Source organism: Platichthys flesus, chromosome 20 (genome assembly GCF_949316205.1).
Source record: "Platichthys flesus chromosome 20, fPlaFle2.1, whole genome shotgun sequence".
Taxonomy (NCBI): Eukaryota; Metazoa; Chordata; class Actinopteri; order Pleuronectiformes; family Pleuronectidae; genus Platichthys; species Platichthys flesus.
This window is the reverse complement of record NC_084964.1, coordinates 16,831,760-16,856,211: the sequence shown is the minus strand read 5'-3', so window position 1 is coordinate 16,856,211 and position 24,452 is coordinate 16,831,760. Positions and strand designations below refer to the sequence as shown.

At 43.8% G+C, this 24,452-nt stretch overlaps 1 protein-coding gene across 2 annotated transcripts; it reads right to left on the bottom strand.

Moving 5' to 3' along the window:
* Positions 1-1,435: 1,435 nt before the first annotated feature.
* Positions 1,436-22,547, bottom strand: erbb2 (erb-b2 receptor tyrosine kinase 2). Of its 2 annotated transcripts, none has more exons than XM_062378922.1 (27): positions 22,287-22,547; positions 16,112-16,263; positions 15,839-16,019; positions 15,581-15,721; positions 15,228-15,293; positions 15,013-15,128; positions 14,763-14,904; positions 14,520-14,648; positions 13,746-13,887; positions 12,975-13,048; positions 12,766-12,856; positions 11,802-12,004; positions 11,324-11,453; positions 10,715-10,805; positions 10,348-10,502; positions 10,208-10,255; positions 9,574-9,712; positions 9,332-9,454; positions 9,131-9,229; positions 8,852-9,037; positions 8,110-8,265; positions 7,949-8,024; positions 7,687-7,833; positions 7,268-7,365; positions 6,944-7,135; positions 6,380-6,773; positions 1,436-6,197 (listed from the first exon to the last, which is right to left on the bottom strand). In XM_062378922.1, the coding sequence occupies exons 1-27, from the start codon at positions 22,357-22,359 to the stop codon at positions 5,854-5,856; spliced, it is 3,888 nt and encodes a 1,295-aa protein (XP_062234906.1). In that variant the 5' UTR covers positions 22,360-22,547; the 3' UTR covers positions 1,436-5,853. The 2 variants fall into 2 exon arrangements, with proteins under 2 accessions (XP_062234906.1, XP_062234907.1); XM_062378923.1 differs by having other exon boundaries at positions 6,380-6,770.
* Between the last annotated feature and the right edge of the window lie 1,905 nt (positions 22,548-24,452).

The following is a 24,452-nucleotide window of genomic DNA, read 5'->3' as shown; positions in this document are numbered from 1 at the left end:
GTTGGTTTTCCTGCATGCGTTGCAATCCTCTGCGAGATGTTTCAGACTCGGAGGAGAGGAAGTCCCCTCTCACCACATGCTTTTTTCATCCTGAACCTAACCGTCATGGATGCTTTCTTCTTGGCCTTCATCCCATCTGCAATGATAAATTACTTAGTTTGGCAGAATATTTGGTTTGATTATGTCTGGAACGGTGTTTATGGTTTGAACATGTGTGGGAGACCCCTGCTGATGGTGTGCGTGTGTCTGGACTGCTACCTGGCTGTGGTTCATCCAATCACCTATCGTACCAGGAAGAGTATGACGCCCCGGGTGGTGATGGCCGCCATCGTCTGGACTTTGACAGTTGCCTTTGGTCTCGCATCAATGACTCACCCCTATTTGTTCCTAACCATGTTTATGCAAGCGCCATTTATAGTAGCCATTGTAATGATTGGCGTGTGTGATTGTTTCATCCTTCACACGTTGATCAAGTCCGAACAAGGCAAGAAAAACATCCACCCGCAGAAGCAGAGAGCTCTTCAGACCCTGATCAACAGCCTGGTCCTGACTCTCGTCTCGTACCTTCCACCAGTGCTCATGTACATATTTGGCCTTACTCTCATCAGCGACAAAAAAATCTTAATGTGTGTCATTTCTATTCCGGCAACCATTACTTCCAGTCTGGGATCTGCTGTCATGCCTCTTCTCTACCTGCATAACATTGGGAAACTGGATCGTTTCAGGTGCGGATGCTGCAGGAAAACCTAACTCACCTCGTCTCCTTCCTTTCAATTCGGGCTGAGGTAGAAGTTCAGTTTTTTTTGTTCCCACTGGGACATGTTTTTATGTGTTTCCTGTGATTTTGTTCTTATATGTTGTTTCTCATTTCATGTGTGTTGGATTTTTGCATGAATATTTGTATTTTGCTGTGATGAAAAAGTACTTTAAAACGTAGAAGAAAAGTTCAAATGTAGTTCCCTTTCATTGTTTGATCTGTATCCTCAAGACTCGTGACCTGTTTACCTAATGTTCATGTCGAAGTCATGAAGGAATAGTTGTGCTACAAAATAAAAACGTACAATGAATAATGAAGTTTCTTTACTCGGTAGGAACCAAGCTGATCACACTGTAGGGAACTGCTATCTATTTATTTATCTTTATGGTTGTTTCTATATATTAGCCTTATGATACATTGGATAAGCAGCATAGATAAAAGAGGGACACGCATATGGGGAGATGTAGAATATGTAGTTTGCATCTTCATCACTAGGTGGCAGGATTGTTGTCTACAGCAACTTTCATTGACTTGTTTCTGAGTTTTCACATTTTTCTGGCTCAGCATAAGCGTAATATCAAAATAATGATTCTGTATAGATCTCAGGGTATAATTCAGTTTATATTAAAGTTAGAAAATGAGAACTGCACGAATAAAATTCAGCATCACAACACTTGGGAGGTTTAAATGTTTTATATGCTTTTGAAAACACACAATGTCTGCAAACGATTCCATATAAAAAAAACGACCATTTCTTCATAAAATATTTTCTTATGTATTTACCCCCTGCACATTAGAGCAACTGGTCACAATGTTCAATGTATTTAATCAAATTAGCTACCAGAGTGATTGTTTTTATTGATATATATACACTGAATTCATATGATACACATTTACAGGATGGGACTTACTGACCAAACGAGTAGGAAAGGATGCGTTATTAAACTCCCAATAAAACACTTATTATTCATGTCCTGTCCCAATCACACGAATTGCGAAAGATAACAAAAAATAAAAAATATTCACATGAAAAGTAAAAAAAGATTTAAAAAAATTCTTCAAAATGTAAGTTAGAGATATTTCATTTTATTTAAAACCTTCAGCTCACTCCTGTTCTTTAAACTGGTTCTTTCTTCCTCTCTGGACAATAACATGAGCGTTGAGACCCATCGACACACTTCACGTAGATTGTTCACAAATTTATGACGACAAACATTGTCCGTTTTTTATTCAGTTTATGTTTCCTCCTTCCTTGTATCACGGTGACACAATTTATCAGCACCAAGGTCCTCAGGCTCTGTACCGGGGAGGTGATTAATTACTGGATTACGCAGAAACTACTGAACCCCTTTTCCCCCTGGTGGAAGGATGCCGTATGGGTCAAGGAAGAACTCATTTAATTTTGGCACAGATCTGGACAAAGGGGCAGATCCAGGAATTTCTTTTATTGCAAGGTGGGAGTCTTTTATTATATATTTCCCGCACGGATATCTACGAGCGTGTGCAATCTGGTGCAGCATGATTGAATTTAATGGGACTATTGGACCTTGGAAGAGTTATACACTCTACTGAGTGCCAGTATATTCAATCTAGAATAGCACTCAATAGAGCACACACCTCCACCAAGGCCCAGCAGTCACCTTATGAAACCACAGATCTCTCCCACTCATAAATATGAATCCCTTTAACTTGACCTTTTATTTTTTAATCCTAAAATTCCTAAATCCACCCTGTGATCTGGGTCCAGGACTGAAGTTAACCAACAGACCGATAGTGTAAGAACATAACCTCTGTGGAAGTAGAAAGAACAACAGCAACTATCAAACAGTATAAAGGCGAACTGATGAGATTCCTTAACGATGTGCAGACGACCTCTAAAATGAACAATTCATACAAAAGTGACACTACAGTGTAAACACACACACAGACACACACATATTAACTGTGGCAGCTTTCAAGCTGTGTGTCGTGGTCTCATCATTTCCATGTGAGATAGAAAACATTTGCGAGCTGGTGTTACCACCCGCTGTGAAAACCGGGTTTTTTTTCCAGCAGAGGTGAATTCTCCTTCCTCAAAAACAACTTGGATGCCTTAGAGGAAATTGAAAATGTTACTGGCGCTACTGGGTCTTTAAATTATGATTTAAGTTTAGCACACTCCTCCAGATGCAGACAAACTTTTACATTCATTAGTGTTTTTAAAACTTTTTCATAAAATACCACAGAATCAGTGTAATATTTGTGTAAAATCTGCTTTTCTCTTAAAAGACACGAGGTTTTCAACTGACAGCAATAACACATGAAGGGTTTCATTCCAAAACACTGTAGTGTGTATTCATAATAATAACAAAAGACATGAAAAACTGTAATATGAATCTTATCACTCAAAAATAATTCAATCAATTCATTGTTAGTATACAATAGTTGCAGGTATGGATGTAAAGTCTTATGTTTGTATTTAAAAAAGAGGTTATTCTTAATTATCTAAGATTAGGTATACATTTCATATTTTTATCCTGGAACAAAACTCTTCAAAACCCGTAAGAGAACATGAAAATAAAAAGCAAGTTTTGCCAAAGACTTGAAGAGTGAGAGTGACGGTGGAGGCTGATGTGGATCTGCCTCAGACCTCCCACTCCGCACTCTGTTCATTGTGTGGACGACCTCTGAGAAATCACACATCTCAGGGAAGAGAAGTTCCTCCTCAGAGAACAACGTTAAATCTCAGTAGTAGCTGGTGGCAGCTGGAGGAAGAGCTGCGGCTCGTTTAGTGAACGACAAGATGCCGGGAAATCTATGGTGGGATAAAAAAAAAAAAAGCCCCCGAACACTGAAGCACATTCTGCTGCCGGGTCTCAAACCTACACAGAAATGAAAAACCTTGACTTCTCTCTTTTCAAAGCTGCGACAACACCAGTCGCTGGGACGTGTGACTTGGGAGAGCACTGACTTTCCAACAAGGACATGGGGGTTGGGGGGGTCATACAATGGCTCCATTGACTTGTGTTGACCTCCCCCGGCCAACGCTAGTTAACATTAAAAAAAAAAGTCTTCAAAAAAATGCTGTTGATTATTAACTGGGACGCCAGTGTGCTCTCGCCGAGTGGAATTTGAGCCATGCATTGATTATTCAAATCGAGCATTGGAGACATTTTTTGTCTCCTCAGAATCACATTGAGCTCCAGTGTCCAGTGCACAAATACACAAACAGCAGAACGACAACACGGGTTTGTTACGAGGCAGCACTTTCCACAAGGATACAGAGAGGAGGGCCAGTGGGAGAACGCAAGCGGCTGGAAGAGTCGAGGAGCAACAACAAACATCTGAAAGGCGTTTGTTTAACACCTTTGCAATGTTTAAAGCGTTTATTAATGCGGCTCAATGCAAAAACCAACGCTTGGCTACAATATGGCTCCCCCTACAGGTTGGGATGCGTAATTCGTAAATACAAGTTGTGGCCTTAGCCCCCTCCCGGTGCACACAAGTGCATTTGTTGACAAACTGAAGATGAAGAAGCCAAGAAACCATGTTGACTGACCACGGAGAGATTTTACGCAAATACTAGTCTAACAACAACAACAACAACAGAATCTAACCGACAACTTTTGGCCTCTCGCCAAAGACTGCGATACGGTGCAAAATGGCAGTGGCAGTGGCAGTAAAGTTGTGTCCACACTGACGATGCCTGGTGTATCTTGCTGCTTACGCTCGTTGTTAGTGCACTTCCAGGCCTCCAGGGGGCACTGTGGCGATAACAGACGACACCGTTCTAGCGGTCTTAAGTTTGTGTAACATCAAAATGATAATGAAGCTTTATTCTACAGTATAAAATTACCTACTGTTGCTTGAAATAACTGTTTACTTATTGAACGCACTTATTCTCTCACAAACCACAACGAACATTAAGGAAGAAACTTCAATGAGCAGTCGGTGATTCGTGGAAAAGCGCTGCCTCGGTGACGAGCAGAAAGAAATTCTTCATTTCTTTTGGAATATTTAACAACAGCTCATATGAATTCTTGCACAGTGATCGGCCTCCGAAATTAAAAAGGCTCATTGTGATAACACAATTTAGGGGTGGGGGGGCGGGGGCCACATGCATTACATGCCCCTGCATAATGCATTATTTAAAATGCAAATAATTCTCCCTAATACTTGGCAAAACCGTCAATCCCTGAAAGGTTTTCGCGACCCTAACTACATGTTAACTGTGATTTCAACCAAAACAATGAATTTACTGAGATCCGTGCGGTTTAAAAATTCTGCAAGTACCTCATATCTCATCAGCCGTACCACAAAGAAGCTGCAGCCACAGTCACTAACAACCACATACATCAGTGCAGCACAATGCCTCTGTCTTCTGCATACAGGAAGCCTTTCTTTCTGGGAGCATATCTACAGGCCAGATGGGCTGCAGGGCCCTCGCCGGCCAAAACAAAATGGCTTTGAGTGTACTGAAGACCCCCATCAGGTCCCGGAGAAAGTGACCAGAATACTAAACGCAATCCTGAGTGCAGACCATGGCTCACTTGTCAAAGTCTTCTATATAGTTTTTTTGCCCTGTTTAGCTGGACTGGAGCAAATCAGGACACGGGAGGGAAACATGGGAAATATAAAAAAAAAAAAATGCTCCACATGTAGAAATAACCACAGACAAGTTAAAAGAAAATGAATGTTTAAAGAAGGAAAATGAGCCTTTGTGAATCCAGTCACTTGTTGGATTGTCAGACTCTTCTCGTACCATGCTGGGTCTCCACCAGTGACTCTTCTGCTTCTCCAGTACTGGGTTATTTACAGAGGCCAAGTGAACTTCTTTTTGACCCTCAACAGATTGCTGAGAGGAAGGCAGTAATACAAATGATGCCACAGACACCAGATTAATTCCACACAGTGTTGTGCCACAGCTGGTTGATTTGGTGACATTTGCCAAATATCCTCACCTGGCTTGGATCTTCAGAGGATTCAGCTCCATGTGCTCTTTCCCAACGTCACACACACACACGCATTCATCTTCCCTTTCTCTCACTCATCTGTTACCTCAGTAGAACTTAATCTGACTCCTCTTGAGTTCATCGCATTACTTCTGTTCCCTCTCTTCAAGTATGTCCGCTCCAGGTGTCTGCTAGTCCCAGATACTCTGGATTCTCTGCTGTGGAGGTCACATACCCGTTCACGTGCCGGGGCATTCCTCCCGCCCCATCCCCTGCCCCTGCTACAGCGTTGGCTTTGGCCACAAGGTCCAGATAGTACGGGTTGTCAAAGGCCGGAGAGGTGGAGGAGCCACAGCTTGGAGGGACCAAGTATCCTGGGTTTTCCACGCTTTGACCGGAGTTCAGGCCGTTGGGGAGGCGCCGCTCTACTCTGGAGCCTTTACGAGGCAGCGTGGAGGCACGATCTGGGATTCCCGGTCTGAAATCCTGAACCTCCTGGTTGACGTACTCTGGTCAGACAATGGGAGAAACATCAGAACAGATTTCCAGTTCAGGGACTCAATCATACAGAAGCTTTGCAAATCGTTTATAGTGATCAACCGCTTATAGTGATCATCGTGGCCCAGGGGACAAACGTGATCACTATAAGCAGTTTCCACTGTATTACTTGTGGGAGGAATCCGCCGCTCACCTGGACCAGTTTGATTATGATTCATTCCATGACTACGTCTGGGCAGCGAGTGACGAAACTGATGAGGATGATGAAAGCCGTTCGGCCCATCTGTCTCCAGCTCCCCTTGGCTGCCGCCGGGGTCCGTGGGGTCTTTGCAGTAGCGTCCAGGGCTGGCCGGGGGCAGCGAGGGGTCGTCAGGCCCCCCGTCGATGAAGACGGAGTCCGACTGGCTACCGGCCGAGGGGCTGTGAGCCAGCGTCGGGTACTGAGAGGGCCAAATGCCGTTGGAGTTGCTGGCCCCTAATGGTAGGGTGGGGTACTGGCTGCGCCCGAGAGTGCTGAGGGAGGAGTACATGCTCCGAGGGACGCCAGCGATGGACGGATCGACGTCTAATTCCTGATCTCTGCTCTGCTGGTGAGAAAAGACGGAAGATTCATGATGGATGAAAAACAGACACAGTATTGGTGAGAGGCCTTGTGATTTTTTAACCTGCACATACGTGTAATCAGGGGAAAAGAAGCAACAACCATATGTGCTGGGACGGGGTAACACAAACTCAGTCCCTGTCATCCACCACTCACCCTGTGTGACTGGTGTCTGGACGGCCCATTGGACTGAGCCCCGTCTCCTGGAATCCTGGGGAAGAGGTTCGGCTGAGGCACCAGATACTCCTCAGCATCCAGCAGCTCCCTTATGTTGTCCCCTTCCTCCTCCATGAGCGTCCGGAAGAACTGGCTGTCCACCGGGCAGGACATGCTCATCTGCTCATCGTTCTGCAAGAAACAACACGGATGTAACAACAGCATCAAATCTGGACATGTGACAGAAGATTTTCACGACATCGAGATAAGCTGGACATATGCACTACATCAGAGAAACAAACACACAGCGTGAAACCCACGTACCTGAATCACTACATAACGAGGAGGGTCTCTGGCCATGACGCTGAAATCATTCACCAGATTTTTGAACTTCGGTCTGCTCTCTGCATCAATCATCCAACCTGCCGTTCAAACAAACCATCACAATGTCATTAAAGTAGTGTTTAAACTACCACTACTATTGGATCTGATGTTTTAAATTATCCATTAAGAAGCAAGTCAGTTCAGAGAGCATGGAAATCTCTTTTTTTTTTAAATACAAAGTTCTTTATCCTACAAAGTTCAACTTGACAGGATCATTGACTCCTCTGCTTCAACCAAAAAGAAAATGTTTTCTACAACATGAAAAAAATCATGTTCATGTCCTGTCTGCACCAGACCAGTAAATAGTTGAATTGCTTAGAACACTGAGACACAAACAGAATGTATCAACAGCCACTGACATTTGACCATGATCATGTAGACGTTGATGGTGCAGATGGGCGGCTGGGGAAGTCGTTGTCCTCCCTCCAACAAATCTGGGATTTCCCTCGCCGGGATCATGTCGTACGGTTTGGCTCCGAACGTCATCAGCTCCCAAACGGTCACTCCTGAGCAGGAAAGATACAAGTTCGGAGTAAGACACACAGCAGAACGTTAGGTAATTATAATTTACTGATTCACTTCATGAAAACTTGCAAAAAAGGAAAATTAAACATCACTGACCGTAGCTCCAGACATCGCTCTGATGAGTGAACCTCCTGTGCAGAATGGACTCCAGAGCCATCCATTTAATTGGCACCTTAAAACAAAGACCCACCAGTTCTTAAACAATAACTCGAGATGCACCTCTCTGTTGATGCTCTGACAGAAAGTCGTGGTCTTACTTTCCCTCCCTCGGCGTGATACTCTGTCTCGTCTATGTCGAGCAAGCGGGCCAGGCCGAAGTCTGTGATCTTCACGTGGTTTGGGTTTTTCACGAGAACGTTGCGGGCAGCCAGATCTCTGTGGACCAGCCGGACCTCCTCCAGGTAACTCATGCCCTACACACACACACAAACAGACACAGACGCACACATCCATCACCCACAAATCCATATGTCCACAAATATACAAACTGATACCACATCAAATTTAAAAAAGAAACATAAGGTGACAGACACAATCAGCAACACTCAGACACTTATATACTAAATATAAGTAAACTTCTAGTTGTAATATTTGAAGCCCTAATACCATTCTGTGCATCTAAACTAAAGACTGTATGTAAAGATGGACGACATGACGGCTCCTAAAATGTGAAGCCAAAGCTTCTCCATTGCCCCCTGGTGGCTGGTAGTAGTATAGTCTATAGATCCCACCTCCTCCTTGTTAGAGGATGGGACATGGACCAAACTAAAAAGTCAAAATACACTATTTTTCTTGAAGATTTATTCTTATTGCAATAATGTTTGTTGAAGGGGTCACGGTGAACTGTCATGATTGACAGCCGAGATTAACCACGATTGGTCAAATGGTGCATCGGTGGAATCATCGGCACAAGATGGCGTCGTCCATCTTTACATCAGGTCTATGTCAGACAGTCTATGACCTAAACCAACAGAGATGTTGTGTTTCATGCTCACGTACCTTGGCGATCTGCACACACCAGTTGAGGAGGAACTGGGAGCAGATGTGGTCCTTGTTCTCCCTGACGTAGTCGAGCAGGCAGCCATATGGCATCAGCTGAGTGACCAGCTGCACGGTGGAGGTCAAACAGATTCCCAGAAGACGGCACACATAAGGGCTGGCCACCCCCGCCATCACATAAGCCTCCTGGGAGAACGCAGACGACAGGCGTTGAGGTGGTTGTGAAATGTTTTCATCTGTAACTGTAAGTGTTTACATGTGTATCTGGGTTATACTTACATCAAGGATCTCTTTATTGGCTTTTGGCGAGGTGTTCTCTCGTAATACCTTAATAGCCACCGGTATTTTCACGTTCTCCCCGTCCGGAGCCCACACTCCCTGAAACAGTTATCAAAACCTCATGAAATACTAATGACAACTAAGGCTGTATGTGTGCATCAGTGAGTTTTGTGGATTCTGTGGAAGAACTGGATCCCAGACCTTGTATACGGTACCAAAGGCCCCTGCCCCCAGCACCCTGAGCTTCTTCAACTCTGTCTCCTTAAGGATACGCATCTGAGCCTGATTGGGTGAAGCACCACTGGGCGTCAGAGGTTCTACCAGCTACGCACAGGGAGAAAGCAGACAACAGATTCCTTCAGTACGAACACTCAAGTAATTCCCATGGAAGCTGCTACACGTCTAAAAACAAAAACACATCCATATTGGTGATCCATGCACACCTCATATTCTTGCAGGATCCTCCTCATGGTCTCCTTCTTCTTCAGCTTCTTTTGCCTCCTCAGGTAGAAAACCAGCAGAGCCAGCAAGACGAAGAAGAGCACCACGCCACCCACTGCAGCCGCGATGGTCGTACCCGGTCTGTTTAGAGAGAAACAGGTCAACACAGCTCACCAGTGAGCAAATCCTGATTAAACCTGTATAAACTGTTCCAGCATCAAATAATCTGAGTGTCTAAGTGAACATTTGTGCCAAATTTGAAAGGATTCTCTTGAGAGTTTCTTTAGATAACATGTTCACAAGGCAAAAAAGGGTTTTATGAGATCACAACAACCTTTACCTCCAAAATCAGTTCATCTTTGAGTTCAAGTAAATGTTTGTACCAATTTGGAAGAAATGTCCTCAAGGTGTCTCTGTCCTGTTGCATTCACAAGACCAAAAAATGTGTTTTGTATGTGTGTGACCTTGGCCTTTGACCTTCAACCAGCAAATTCAGATCAATTCATCCTTGACTTCAGCTGAACGTTTGTAGCCAATTTGGCAGAATTTATTTAGATATTGTGTTCACAAGGCAAACAAATTGGATTTGCTAGGTCACAGCGACCTTGACCTTTGTCAGTGATAGTAGTCTCTCACCCTGTCCTGTTATCGACGGGGCAGCCTCTGTCGTCCCTCTCCGTGCAGCTGAAACAGAGGAAACATTAGGTGTGAGTTTGTTCTCGTTGTGCATGCAGCGGGTTCTTATAGCTCTGCGTCTGCGATGTGTGTCCACTCACGACAGCGAGCAGTTGGTGCTGCAGGGGAGACAGTGTCCGGACGCATTCCTGTACTTCCACACTGTCTGCTGATCCTCCTTCACGCCGCTGGGACAGTGCTTCACACAGAACTCACCGTCCTTCGAGTTTTCACACTCGGTGCAATGATCAGCACCCTGAACGCACAGAGAGATATTGTAGAACGTTTTTTAATATATTGAGTCAACCAGTGTTCACAGAGGTTACGTTACTTTATGACTCAACACATTTGGAGTAGGCTTGAAGTGGGGGGCTAACTTCTGACATGCAGCTGGCCGTTTAGATGAGGCCTCTTTCAGATCATATTTAGAAATGAAATCCACCGTGATCACACTGAGACATAACTCACCGGTCCATGACAGGAGGCGGAGCCGTTCAGTGGGCGACACTCTGAGTGACAGACAACACACAAAGATCCGTCTGCGTATTCACGGACGTCCCTGCAACGAGCACAGAGGGGATTTAACACAACAGAGTCTCAATGCATCCCCGCAGTGTCAGGAGGGAATGTGTTCTGAAAGGTTCTTCTTTTCTTATATAAGTTTGGTTTTAATTATCTATTTGATGATATCAAAATATTAAGTTGAGAGAAAACATGATTTTGTGAATGGATCATTACTAGAAACGTTTGTCCTTTGTGTATATGAACTAACTTTAAATCTGTGCCATCTTGTCCCCAATATTATCATCACATGTATTCGCTTCTGCAATGATGTACAGTTGCTTTAGGGCACAATCTGAGCTAAAAGCTTTCAGATTGATTTATTGTGACTACTGTCAACCACACACATGAACTCATTCACCTTTTTACCATCAGCAGGTTGCTAGGTTTAGGTTACTTACCGGAGAACTGGTTTCAGGATTATGACTGTGTTCTATAGAACATTATCAGCTGGGTTTTTATTGACGTAGTGCAGCCACACCCTCAGAAAACCAACACACGTACACACTTTCTTACCCCTGATAGATGTCACACTGCTCTACACACTCGGTGCCACGTTGAAAAGCTTTGCAGGAAACACACTGGCCGGGGCCCGGTCCCCAACAGCCACCTTCGCACAGCGGGTGACAAATGTGTCCCTCTGCCTCTGAAAACACAGAGACAGCAGAGCATGATGCACATGGTGTTTCTTACTGGCTCCTTTACAGCATTAACACTTGAATGGACTCGACGTGTTACAAGTAAATTCCTTGTAACAGTGAAAATTGTGAATGAGAAAAGTTATAAAAAAACTAATCCAAAAAGTAATAATTCCCTGAGAAGGACAGTGCAGTCAAGCAGCCACCTTTCCAATCAATTACTAAAGCATAACACAAAAACAAACATGCAGGTTACGTCAAATAAAAAGCCCAGAAAAGTATTTTTCTCTGTTGTTCTTGCTGGATTACTATTGGAACAATAAATGGGAGTGATCGTTGTATCTGGTGTTACGTACCGCAGACAGCTGCGTCCTGGTTGAGGCTGACGATGCGGTGGGGTCCCTGGGTGGGGTGCAGGAGAGTCCCCCAGGGCAGTGAGTTGGTGTAGCACAGCTTGGAATTGTTGTTCAACAGCACCAGACCTCCACTGACGCTGCGGAGAGAACGCAACCCAAGAGACTGGATGTGCAGATTTTGGATGGCAAGTGAAAACACTCCCCTAAGAAAAGAGGAAAAGAGGCAGTGCTGGGTTATTTCAAATCAAAAATCATCTCCCATGAATCATTTCTGCAAGATGATTTTTTAAGAATAAATCATGGATCTTGATGAAATAAAAAAAACTGGCACAGGAACAGAAAATACTGAATCTTGGACACAACTGTAAAATAAAATACATTTAGAAAAACTGGAGACAAGATAAAGGAGCAAAGTAAAAAAAGTAATTAAAAAAGACACATACTTTAATGACAGGACAGACATAACAAGACTGCTTTTATAACCAAAAACAAGCTTATAAAATCAGACCTTACTCTATAACAGTTTCAGAGCGTACACTTTAAACTACGGCCTAGTTCTGAGAATGCTTGTTATCCCTGGTTGATGTGAGCTGCAGGTTAAATCAACAGCGCTGGCTAATAATTAGCCTTTATGACATTGAAAGTGAACAAACTGGAACCGATCACACATCTCAGACACAGAGTCGGTTGATGAACATCAACACTGAGAGAAACAGAAACTCTGCCTTGACTAATAAAAACATGTTTTTCTAGTCAACGTCTTCCTTCACACAAGTATTATCTTGCAGGAAGCTAAAATAACAATGAAACCCACTCCAGTCTTGTATGAGGATGATGTAAACATATATATATATATATATATATATTTCTAATTTGACAGGTGGAGGGGAGGGGGGGGGGGTAATTAGAGAAAGACGGTGAGCATTATGACACACAGGTGAGGTGGGCAGTTTAAAAGTCTTACTTGTAGAGCATCCTGCCTCGTATCACCTTCAGGTTCTCAAACACACTCAGGTTGTTCCACTCCTCCGGCCAAGCTTCAATGTACAAGTAACCTGCAAAATAAAATGAGACCAAGATACTAAACACTCCAACAGAAGAGATGTAGTACACCGGGTATAACATCTATGTAGTGTTTAAATACATTGAAACACATGAAACTCTGTCCAGTACCTGTTAACTCCTCCAGGTGCTTGAAGGAGCTCAACTGCTCCAGAGTCACACCTGACGTGTTGGTCTCCGGGTCCCTGGACAACGACAATGGAAAACTTTCATTGGATTTGAATTTTCCGAATACTAATATATTGTATGCTTTGATGTGTTTTACTCCATTTTATGTCGTCCACTCAGGCCAATACCTTTATAATATTTTAAAAGCTAACTTCAACTGTAATAGGTCAACCACTAAAACCATGTCTGCGTATAAGTAAACAGAGCAAGGAAACTAAACTGTGAGTTCTTTGTTCCATCCAAACTTCCTTTGTTCGATCCCTAGAAAATAATTGTGTTGTTCCAGTCATGATAGCTAACTCAGACTAATTGCTTTCTTTTCAAGAGAAATAGAACACTGGAAATTTAAGCATAAGATAAATCATACACTTTCATTGTGAACTGTTGGTCATCACTGGAAAATATCATTTGAAAGGATTTGACATCTCTGCCTCAGTAGATCACATATTGACAGGTCAAGCAACTTTGTATTAAATGTCCAGAGCACGTTCTTTATATATATATATATATATATATACACACTGTATATATTTGAAGGTACATCGTTTTACTCTTTACTGTCAAACTTAATCTCAATGATAAGAAGAAGAAGAAGAAGAAATCCAGGAGCAGGAAGACTCGTCCATAAATGTCACTGCAAAGGGGAGATGTGGCTCTGTGGTGGTGTTTCTATCTTTCTGAGCTAAAAATGTACAAAAGTTTGATATCTCTTACCGTGCAAAGCTCTGAGAGAAGAAGGCAAGACTTCCGAAGATCTTCTTGCACTTGTTGAACTCCTCCACGTTAGACGATGTCACCATGGTAATGCCGTGGTTGTCCATGACACCTTGGTTGTCTGTCCCGAGGCCATAACACACTGCAAAACACACCAGGGTAACACATGTTTCATAAATCCAGATAATAATCTGAGCTGAGTGCCCAAAATGACAGCACCAATGAACGTCCATATAAACCAGGACATTATCAGCATAGAGTGAAACACAAGCTGTGTTTCATGATCCAAAAACAAGTGAAACAAAGAGTCCAGCCTGGGGCCTCAAGCTATTTGGACAAGTAGAGGAAATGCCACCAATGAATCGTATAATTCTTTGAAATCACATTATTAAACTCCACTCGAGAAAAAACAGCAATCCCTCAAGTGTAGAACTGGAGTAAAAAAATTAATGTTGCACTTTCTACTATACATAAATTATCTAACTTATCTAAATCTACCAATCCTTGTTCATGAGATCTGCCCGAGTCACAACAAGGTTATGCAGGAACAGGTTAGTCCACTTTGCACCATAGTAAGCGCGTGATGCTTCTGAACATTAGTATGTGCAGCAGAAAGAATCTATAACATCATCCATAACATCATCCATAACATCATCCATAACATCATCCATAACATCATCCATAACATCATCCATAACATCATCCATAACATCATCAGAGCCGCGTAATATGAAAACAGGTTTTTCTCCTGTTGGACTCCTGGAGGAATTGTACCTTTGGGACAGTCTCCTTCACAGATTTTACAGTTCTGCGTCTCGCTCCCATCAGGGTGGGTGATGATAACTTCCTGGTTGGCTTTGGGACAATTCAAAGTACAGGCCACATCCAAAGCCAGGTAGTTATCTACAGACAGGGAGATAAAGGAAGGGAACAAATTAAATTATAGATGATTCCCCACAAGAAACACTGAACCATCAGCTGCACAGTGGCCACGAGAAGAGCAAGAGAAATTCTCACAAGGACACGTCTTGATGCAGGTCACTCCAAAGTTGAACTTCTTGTCTGGGTTGGGTTTGGACTGATAGGTGAGGGGGTCGTAGATCGTAGGTGGAGGACAGTTCCCCTTACACACACCGCTGTCGTTCCAGTGACGGCAGGCCTGGAGGCAGGTGGAGCCAGGGAACACACGTTACTCAAGAAAGGTCAAAGGACTGTGACATCACAGCATGCTCGTGTGTACATGTGTGTAGAAGTTTGTGTGTTCTACCAGGCAGTCGGAGTCTTTGGGTCCTGTGCATCCAGCAGCACACTGCTTGTGACAGCAGTCGTTGGACAGAGGACCTTTGCACCGCTGACAGCCAGATGCACAATGGATTCGAGTCACTTTGAATAAAAAAGGGGAAAGGTTTTCACTGCTGTGATTCTTACAAATGTAAAACCAAACAGCGTCACGTTCATGCTGTGCGCTCTGTTTTAACTCACAGGCTTGGCAGTCCTGTGCAGTTTCTCCCCAGCAGCTTTTCCCACATCCAGAGGAGCAATCTGGACCTGCACCAGGAGGAATAAAAACAAATGAGGAGGGTGAAGCACTTATCACACGATTTAACCAGAAAACACAAGACGAAGGGGAATACTTCGAATCAGAAATATGTCATTACCATTGAGCCCAAAACCCTGATCGGCTTAATCTCAGGAACATGCCCAGTATTTAGGCATAAAACAGGTATTGGGCATTAAGAGGTTTAACAAAGTTATCAGAACTGCCTCCATTACAATCTACAGAATAACTGTCATTACAACTCTGATGATCCCTCAATTGTCAATTGTCTGCTCACATTCTGAGGCTCGAGCCTGCAGTCGGAGCTGCCTGCTGTTATGGGGCTGCTCGTCCATGGTGTCCCTCCAAATGATGTTCACAGGGTCTGGGAAGCAGAGCTGAGGGTTCCCCCAGATGTACACACCGCCCAACAGGATCTCTGCAAGGGAGACAAAACATGAGAAAACTCCTCCTGCTCCTCTTCCTCACCCTACAAATCTTCCAATTAACTGTGTGTTTGTTGATGTTTAAGGCTCTACTATCTTAATTATCTGACCTGTGAGGCTACGAAGCCGCAGGGTCCTGAGCCCCTGTCCGTTCAGAGTGTTATCCAGCACGGCCAAGGTGTAGCTGGAGTTGTACTTCTGGCTGCCCCGGATGATTCGCAGGTTGTCCAGAGGCACCAGATCCACCGACACGTGGGCTACGAGGACATAACCCTGCACCTCCACGATCCCCTGAAGAAGAGAGGCGAGGAGACAAAGAGGATCCAGTGATGTAGCAGAAGGAGGTCGATTGAGTGAAAGCACCATCGAGAACAACAATATACCTGCAGGAAGGAGAGGTCGGGTTGCCCATGAAGGTGTGTAATCTCCAGGTTCCCGTGGACGACCTGGCAGCCAGTGTAGAGCAGCCTCAGGGTCTCGTAGTGGTTTTCCAGGCTCGAGGGCAGGGTCAGCTTCATATCTGTACCCAGGCATACTGCAACACACACACATGACCCCAACTACATATAAGTGCACACACCTCAATGTGTCAATACAGTCTAATTTTAAAAAGGTCTGTCCAGGGGTGTTTGTTGGATCAACTAACAATGTTGCTGGGAGAGGAACAGCTAATCTACTGTTCTACACCGGGACCTGATCCCAGATAAGCAGCAGAAAACAGATGCTTGGATGGATTTGAAGAGGTTATGTTTTTGTTTGTTAGCGGGATTGCGCAAAAAGGACTGAACCGGTTACTACGCGCAGTGAACAGTAACGACTTTATGGACAACAGCCCGAGCACAACTGCGGGAGGAACATTTTGTATTCTGTGAAGGTGAGTTGGGGCCGTTACAGCTCAGCAGACTCATGTGATCTCTGAGCGACCTCCTAGTTTGCTGTTTTTCTCCATTTCAAATTGAAATTGAAAATAAATATCTTTGGGTTTTGGTCTGTGAAGGAGCTGGAAGAGGCCAAATGACCGTCAAGATATTTTGTGACTGTTTACAAGGGGCCTCGAATGTGTTCTTGTGAAATGCAAACCCCACTCACTGCCTCGGTCTGTCTCTGAGTACTTATGATATATTTTCCACTGGCAGCAAAGAGCACAGATTCCCAACAGTGGGTCACACACAGAATTACTCTCAGGGTCACACAGTGTTACAATTCACGGGGGGGGCACTCTCACAGACACATAGCTCCCATGCTTTAGCAGGCAGTCACACAGTGGATGGTCCCTCCTCTGCTGAGGTTATAAATGACTTCCTCTGGCTTCCTTCCCACAGTCAATAGTCAACCCCCACGTCTCCCAATTGACCCCCCCCCCCCTCCTTCCTGTGTTATCTCCTTTCAGAGAAGACGAGAACTTGCTTCATCCGAGGAACAGGAAGTGGAGGAAGATGATTTTCACGATACACTGAGCCTCAGGTGAGTTCTTGTTAAATAGGCTATATTAATTATATATTAAAAATGAGTGTCCGTCCAGAACTCCAGTCATTTAACAGCCCCTTGCGTTATTGGGTCATAAAGTGTAAAATAAGATCTGCATTCAAATCTGACAGTGAGCTCCTGCGGCAAACGGCTCTGTGATTAATGCTGCTCCTCGCTGCCAAAAATACACACCCCGCCGTTGCAGCTTGTGTCAAATATCAAATCAAATGACTAATCACGGCCTCCTTCTGCGATGTCATCATGGAAAACTGTTTTACACGCGAAGCCAAGTGGGAAGGCAGGATTCTAATCCTCGAAATCATTTTTTACTAAGACGGAATATCGCAACCCAAACAGAAGCCGGCTTCCTGAAAATCGCACAAACCACCAAACACACACACTTCTCCAGTACTGGGGATTAGGTAAATGTGCCGTAACAGAATGTACAACAGAGTAGATTTTCCATTTCTAAAAGTGTGTAAAGCCAGTTCTCAGCTTCCTCTCCTCTAATTCCCTTATTGTTTGCTCTCCAAAAGTCTCTCAGCAACGGCAGTGTGTGTGTCTGTGTGTGTGTGTGTGTGTGTCTTTGTGTGTGTGGCCTTGTGAGGAGCTGCCCACCCCTTCATCCCCACAGACTAAAATACTCTCTCTCTCTTTTATCACTTACTCTGCCGTCGTGTCCCTGCCCTCACATCGTTTCATTTCCTGGTCCAGAGCCAAGTTATCTCAACATTCCCCCTTTATTCACTCATTCTGTAAGTTTCTCCTCGGTCTGTGAATTGTTGCCCAACTCTTTTTTTTTTGGGCTCTGCAAAATGTCATTTCATAGGAATGCGTGTCTTCGCATATCTCAATGATGACACACGTGTACGCTTTTCCACCGGTGAGCGAGGAGAGGGGCCAAGAGGAACCAAGCTCTAGTTCAGTGTCTCGTCCAGAGACATGATGGATGCCCCTGACCCTGAATGTCTTGAGACGATGCATGTGTCTGACACACACACTCACACACACAGACACACACAGCTGAAATTAAAATGTGTGTCAAATGAGGCAGAGAGTTACAGAAGTTGTCAGACACAGAACATTCGATTTGTTTCAGAGAGGTGGTGGGGGGGCTGCTTAACTTCCTCTGTCATTCTTTATCAAACTCACTACTCTTGCTTTACTTCCAACTCTTCTCTGGAACAATAGTTTAACATTCGATTGCAACACCTTCTGGCTTTCATGATGCATCTAGTCAGCATGCATCCGTCACCTCGTCAGGTCAATATCAGCTGATGAAGTAACTGAACAGAAAGTGGATTGTTCAGTCTCTGTTTCGACACATGTCAGCGTTAGAGGCAGGGAACTCCTAGCTGCTCGCTCTGGGAAGGAGTGCCATTGTTGACTAACTGGGTGATTTACAATGGACTGGGGAGCTGCAGGACAAGTGAATCATGAATCCTTGCAGGTGGTTCGGAGGAATTTCTTCGATATCAGCTGGTTTGGAAACAAAAGCTGTATTAAGTAATCCCTGCATCTAAAAAGATAGCAGGATTATAAAGATATCAAATTAATTGAAAGCACGGCCTCCTTGTTGCACTTTCCCTCCCCCGATTGTTTGTCTTCAAGTCAACTGCCTGAAGCCCTTTGCTCCCTGTTTATGATGTTGGACACACGACTTGTTTTCATCACCACAGACCGAAGCGTCTAAGAATGAACAGTAACTGATTTGATCTTGATCAGTCGAGGAGAGAAAGTGTTGACGGTGAGACAACTGTGACCTCCTGTACCTGGTGTGCTACTCGAGAGAAAAAACTAGAAGCCAGCTTGACGCCACACCTGTGTGTGTGTGTGTGGCAGTGTGCCAGCGAGCAGAGGGAGTGTGGGCATGTGTGTTTACCAGTGGGAGCACGGCAACAACCATGATGGCAGGGATGCTGCTGCAGGAGTGACACTAGAAGCGTGGTGTTAAAGTCTGCAGGGCAACACACCACAACCGTCAATAAGATCCTCCGGCCTCTGCTCTCCCCTAATGGATCAGATCCCCTCAAATCTCAGCACAAACAGAAGAAGCAGATCCAACAGGACTCTCTCTGTTTATTAGCTCTCAGATTTAACAGGTCCATCTTGATTCTAACACCGAGCTAATCCTCGCACTGGGTCTTGCATAAACTTCAAAATTCTCCCAACCTCCCCGAACACATTCTTTCTTCTCCTCCACTGTACGGCCGAGTAAAAGAAAACAGGTATTGCTCAACAGACAAGCAGAACAGGATCTGTGTTGTTCTGGGGCTGCAGACGTGAACGGCTCACTCTGTCACCCTGTCACGAACAAACGACAACAACTCACACGTCACCGCTGTCCTGCCTTCTTAGTCTGCTGCAGTTTGAAAGCGTCCGTGCACAGAAAGGGCCGAAGAATTCATAAAAATGATTCGATTCACGTTTCAAGCAAGTGTATTTAATGTTTTTTTTTCATTTTAGCAGTTAAGTTAAGCGGAAGTGTCCCTTTAATGAACCATTTCATCACTCTCACTCTACGATCGTTTACACTTATATAACTGATTATTATTCCAAATTGATATTTTACACTCTGGAATTACGAAAAATGTATCAGACATTCAAACCAAGTACGTTACAATTAAATTAAATCAAAAAGACAAAAATGTATTGTTTGTTCCTATAACGAGGAATTTAAAACTGTGATTTCTTCTACAGAATGTCGGGAGGAGACACAGGGAAGTGTTGAACGTCTCCTGTGAGGCTGGTGGAGGCCCACTGGCCCCTTCCTCAGCTCAGAGAGTTAGATCACTAACACGCAGGCGAGACTGACTCACGGCTGGCTGAGTTAACCTGGCACTGAGGCCGATTCAGTAGCTTAATCACTACACCGGGGGTTCAACTTCAATGGGTGAACTGGAGTGTGACAAAGGACATGAACTCTGCGGACACCACACACACACACACAGGGGCAGGTTGCTAAAATAATGTTCCAACCACAAATGAAGGAGCAGCAACACAAACGCTGACCTTTGGAGCCATACACAAGTGTGTGTGTTTATGCGTGTGTGTGTGGGTGTAGGTGTGTGTGTGTGTGTCACTGACATAACAGTTCCTTGTAACCAATCCAGGACTGTTCAGATTTGTCCGTGTGTTGCTTAACTCGTGGTTTAATGACCAATCAGAGCGCTCGTACTGAACTGATGCTTCACAGATCAACACTGTGGAGGAAAGTGCACCGACCTGTTCCCACTAACAATGCAGATGTATTTGGGAACTTACCTCACCTGCGACTGTTGGCTGTGTGTGTGTGTGTGTGTGAGTATGTGTGTGTTTGTGTTGGACGCTGCAGATAATTACAATCACGGGACCTTCACTATACTACGTCTCTGTTTATTAGTAAACAGATCTTGAGTTGAATATTCCCTGATGGAGATCGATTGACAAAAGAAAGCCTGGTGGTATTTCACGTTATTACACTTTTTTAAAAATCCTTTGTGTCCTCTCTCACTAAACTGTCAAGTGCATGTCAATAAAGACTTAATGGAAAGAGGTTTTCTCTGTGTTGTTCAGGTCAATATTTTTGCCGTCAGCTTTCTCCATAAAAAGGCTTTTAAAAACATCAGAGTGGGTTTATTGATATTCCCCTTAATAGATTTGTATCAATACAGAAGCCAGTGCACCCAGTAGGATTATTAACTGGGGCTTCTACCAACAATGGTCGAGTTTTCCTTGACTATCAAATCCAAATCTTTAAATATTACATTTATTGTAATGTAATGGAGTATTAAAAGCAGCAAATACTTATATTTGAGAAGCTGCAACTTGGGCTGAATGATATTATATAAATATATTTTGCTCCTGATTGAACGTTGTGGTTTTAAACTCTTCTTTATAAGCAGAGAATAGTGTTTCCACAATGCACTAACATTATATTGATATGTGAATCTAACCTTTATTATATTGCTATTGATGACAATTACTCTGCTTTACTATGTTATGCTATTATATGTTTACGTTTTTTATAAATCAGGAGTTAGAAAAGGCAGCAAATCCTCACATTTGAGAAGCTGCAACCATCAAACGCTTTGAATTAACTTTTACGCGTAATCAATGTTCTACATCAAACTATGGATTTAAAATATCTATAAATAGAGAGTAGATAAGTAAATAAGATCACACAATTTATCAAATCTTCGGCTAATCTTTATTTTATTTGGATCAATCTCCTTTTGCTCTGTTAAATCTCTCTAAAAATACACTTTTGATTGTTTTAATCAATTTATACTGTAGTGTTTCTTCTTGTGTTTACTCTCTTTTCATCTGTAACATGTTTTATTTCTGTATCCATGTTCTAAAGCTTTGTGATTTGCCTTCATTGCATCTTTTAACTTGTAAAGCACCTTTCTAACTTTGTTGGTAAGTTCTACAAAATAAAGTGTGTTATCATTATTATAGTATTATCAACACTTGGATAATAAACCCTTTCTTTTTTATTATTAGGATTTGTTTACCGAGCCAGTAAATATGCACTTGTTGCACTTTCAGTTTAGCTCCTGTTTCCCTGGCAGCCTGTCCAGCTCCAAGTGGGACAAGTGGACCCTCTGTGAGACAATGTCCCCTTTGGGGCCAGAAGTGAATAATTGACATCGTCATGATCCTTGTGGAACAATCACTGCTCTGTGGCTGTTGTTGGTTTGTTTTTGTTGACGAGCTCAGAAGAACCAGCTTCATGTGTGTGTGTGTCTGTGTGTGTCTGTCCTGCAGCTGAGAGGCAGCTTCCCCGCATGTCTCTGCTGTTCCTGGGGCACTTGTGTGAACGTGTGACGGTGAAGCTCCAGACGCTTCTGGGTGACAGGTGGGATCTTTCTCCTCCGGCCGCAGCGGGGACTGTCTGCACGGGAGCGGGGGAGCGAGGGCAGCGGACCCGCGGAGGAATGCGGTCCCGCGGCCAGAAATATCAGCCTCCTTCCTTCGGGCCCCCGGCTCGACCGCAAATATCCCCCCCACACGTACGCAGCTCACATGTTATTATTGTTTCATATCCCCCGGTAAGTGCCGCGTGTGTTTCCCTGTGAAAGAGCGAGAGGAGCCATGGAAGTTACCCACCTTCTCTGCCCAGCGCGCCCGTCGCTCCGAGCAGCACGGCCCCGACAAACACCAAACTTCTCAGCGCCTCCATCTGCCGCGACCCACCGCCTCTAGTCCATGTTCCTCCGCTGCAGGTCCCCGACGAGGAGCCGCTGTGCTGCGGCTTCTCTGTAGTCCCCAGGTTAAGTTTGGAAGTAGTTTCCAGCTCGGTGCGTTGCGGCTCTTCTTCGTCTCCCAGGCGCACGGACTTCCTCCCTGTGCCTGCTGGTAGTAAAGCGTGACAGCGGCCGAGGGGCGCGCTCCCGTGAAGGCCTGAGCGGGGAGTGGCAGGTTGAGTCCGCCCTCACTCCAGACTCCTGCATCTGCACAGACTGCAACTTCCCTCCTTTAACCTGCAGAACTGAGTAGAGACTTCAACTAGTTTAATTTAACCTGCAGATCTGAGTTGAGACTTCAACTAGTTTCCTACAGAACTGAGTAGAGACTTCAACTACTTTAATTTAACCTGCAGATCTGAGTTGAGACTTCAACTAGTTTCCTACAGAACTGAGTAGAGACTTCAACTACTTTAATTTAACCTGCAGAACTGAGTAGAGACTTCAACTAGTTTCACTTAATCTGCAGAACTGAGTAGAGACTTCAACTAGTTTCACTTAATCTGCAGAACTGTGTTGAAACTTCAACTAGTTTCACTTAATCTGCAGATCTGAGTTGAGACTTCAACTAGTTTAATTTAATCTACAGAATTGAGTTGAGTCTGCAACTAGTTTAATTCAACCTGCAAATCTGAGTTGAGACTTCAACTAGTTTCACTTAATCTGCAGATCTGAGTTGAGACTTCAACTAGTTTCACTTAATCTGCAGATCTGAGTTGAGACTTCAACTAGTTTAATTTAATCTACAGAATTGAGTTGAGTCTGCAACTAGTTTAATTTAATCTACAGAATTGAGTTGAGTCTGCAATTAGTTTCACTTAATCTTCAGATCGGAATTTAGTCTGCAACTAGTTTAATTGAATCTGCAGATCTGAACCTCTGCAACTAGTTTCACTTAATCTGCAGATCTGAACCTCTGCAACTAGTTTCACTTAATCTACAGAATTGAGTTGAGTCTGCAATTAGTTACACTTAATCTGCAGATCTGAGTTTAGTCTGCAACTAGTTTAATTTAATCTTCAGATCTGAACCTCTGCAACTAGTTTAATTTAATCTACAGAATTGAGTTGAGTCTGCAACTAGTTTAATTTAATCAGCAGAGTTGAACTGAGTCTGAAACTAGTTTCATTTAATTTGCATCTGAGCTGAATCTCTGCAACAAGTGCATTTTCCTCTCCTGGACTTGTGGTATAAAGTCCATATATAGAAGTCGATGTGAGAACACAACAGGGGATCGTCTAAGCCCTTTTCAGACATGACCTGCGGGTGAAGTCAGGAGGATTGGGTCCGGACTTTATCTTTCACACATGCACAACGCAGTTCAAGACTTGTCTAAGACTTGTATCTACATATTTAGACATACTTAGGACAGTTGGTGGAGGTATGTGCTCTATTGAGTGCAGTCCTAGTCTGTTCATCTATTCAACACTCACCTCACAACCATAATTCATCTGACTTCCCTCAGAGTCCCTCTTCAATGAGGCCTCCTCTCTGTGTTATTATCAAATATTACTTTTTATGCTAATATAATACAACTTAATTATGGATTTTTCACTTCTACTTTTTTACCAATGGGTTTTTGTGCTTCATTGGTTTTTCTAAAGGGAAATTTCCATGCCAGGCGAGTTTGCAGAGCATCTTCTACTTTTCTCATGCCCTTCACTTCGCCATCACAAATCAGGAGTTAAAGGAGGAAGAATAACCTCCATTCATCCCAATCTGTCCAGTCTCCCCACCCACGGCAGCCGAGGGTCAGAGTCCAACGTGGTGCACAAGGCTATCAGGAAACAACAAAAAGTTACTGACTGAGCCAGACAGAACACGAGTCCCAGGCGAGGGTTAGTGGTTCTGCTGGTGTTTAAATGTTTGATTCCCACAATAATAAGCCCAGTTGAGTGCCACTGTGGCCTTCAGGGGACTGAGCGTGTTCAGTATACTGGGTGTGCGATTTACTCATTTTTAAATATCGTAAAATAATAATACTATAATATAGTAATATAGTAACTTTAGTCAAATTAATTAAATCAAG

What these genes read in the sequence shown, in the direction of transcription:
- erbb2 (XM_062378922.1), bottom strand. Translation starts at nt 22,359, where the DNA reads ATGGAGGCGCTGAGAAGTTTGGTGTTTGTCGGGGCCGTGCTGCTCGGA. An exon ending in CCAGGACGCAGCTGTCTGCG is followed by an intron (nt 11,454 to 11,801) that starts GTACGTAACACC and finishes CTGTGTTTTCAG; the next exon opens with AGGCAGAGGGACACATTTGT. An exon ending in GGTGTGTGCAGATCGCCAAG is followed by an intron (nt 8,266 to 8,851) that starts GTACGTGAGCAT and finishes GTGTGTGTGTAG; the next exon opens with GGCATGAGTTACCTGGAGGA.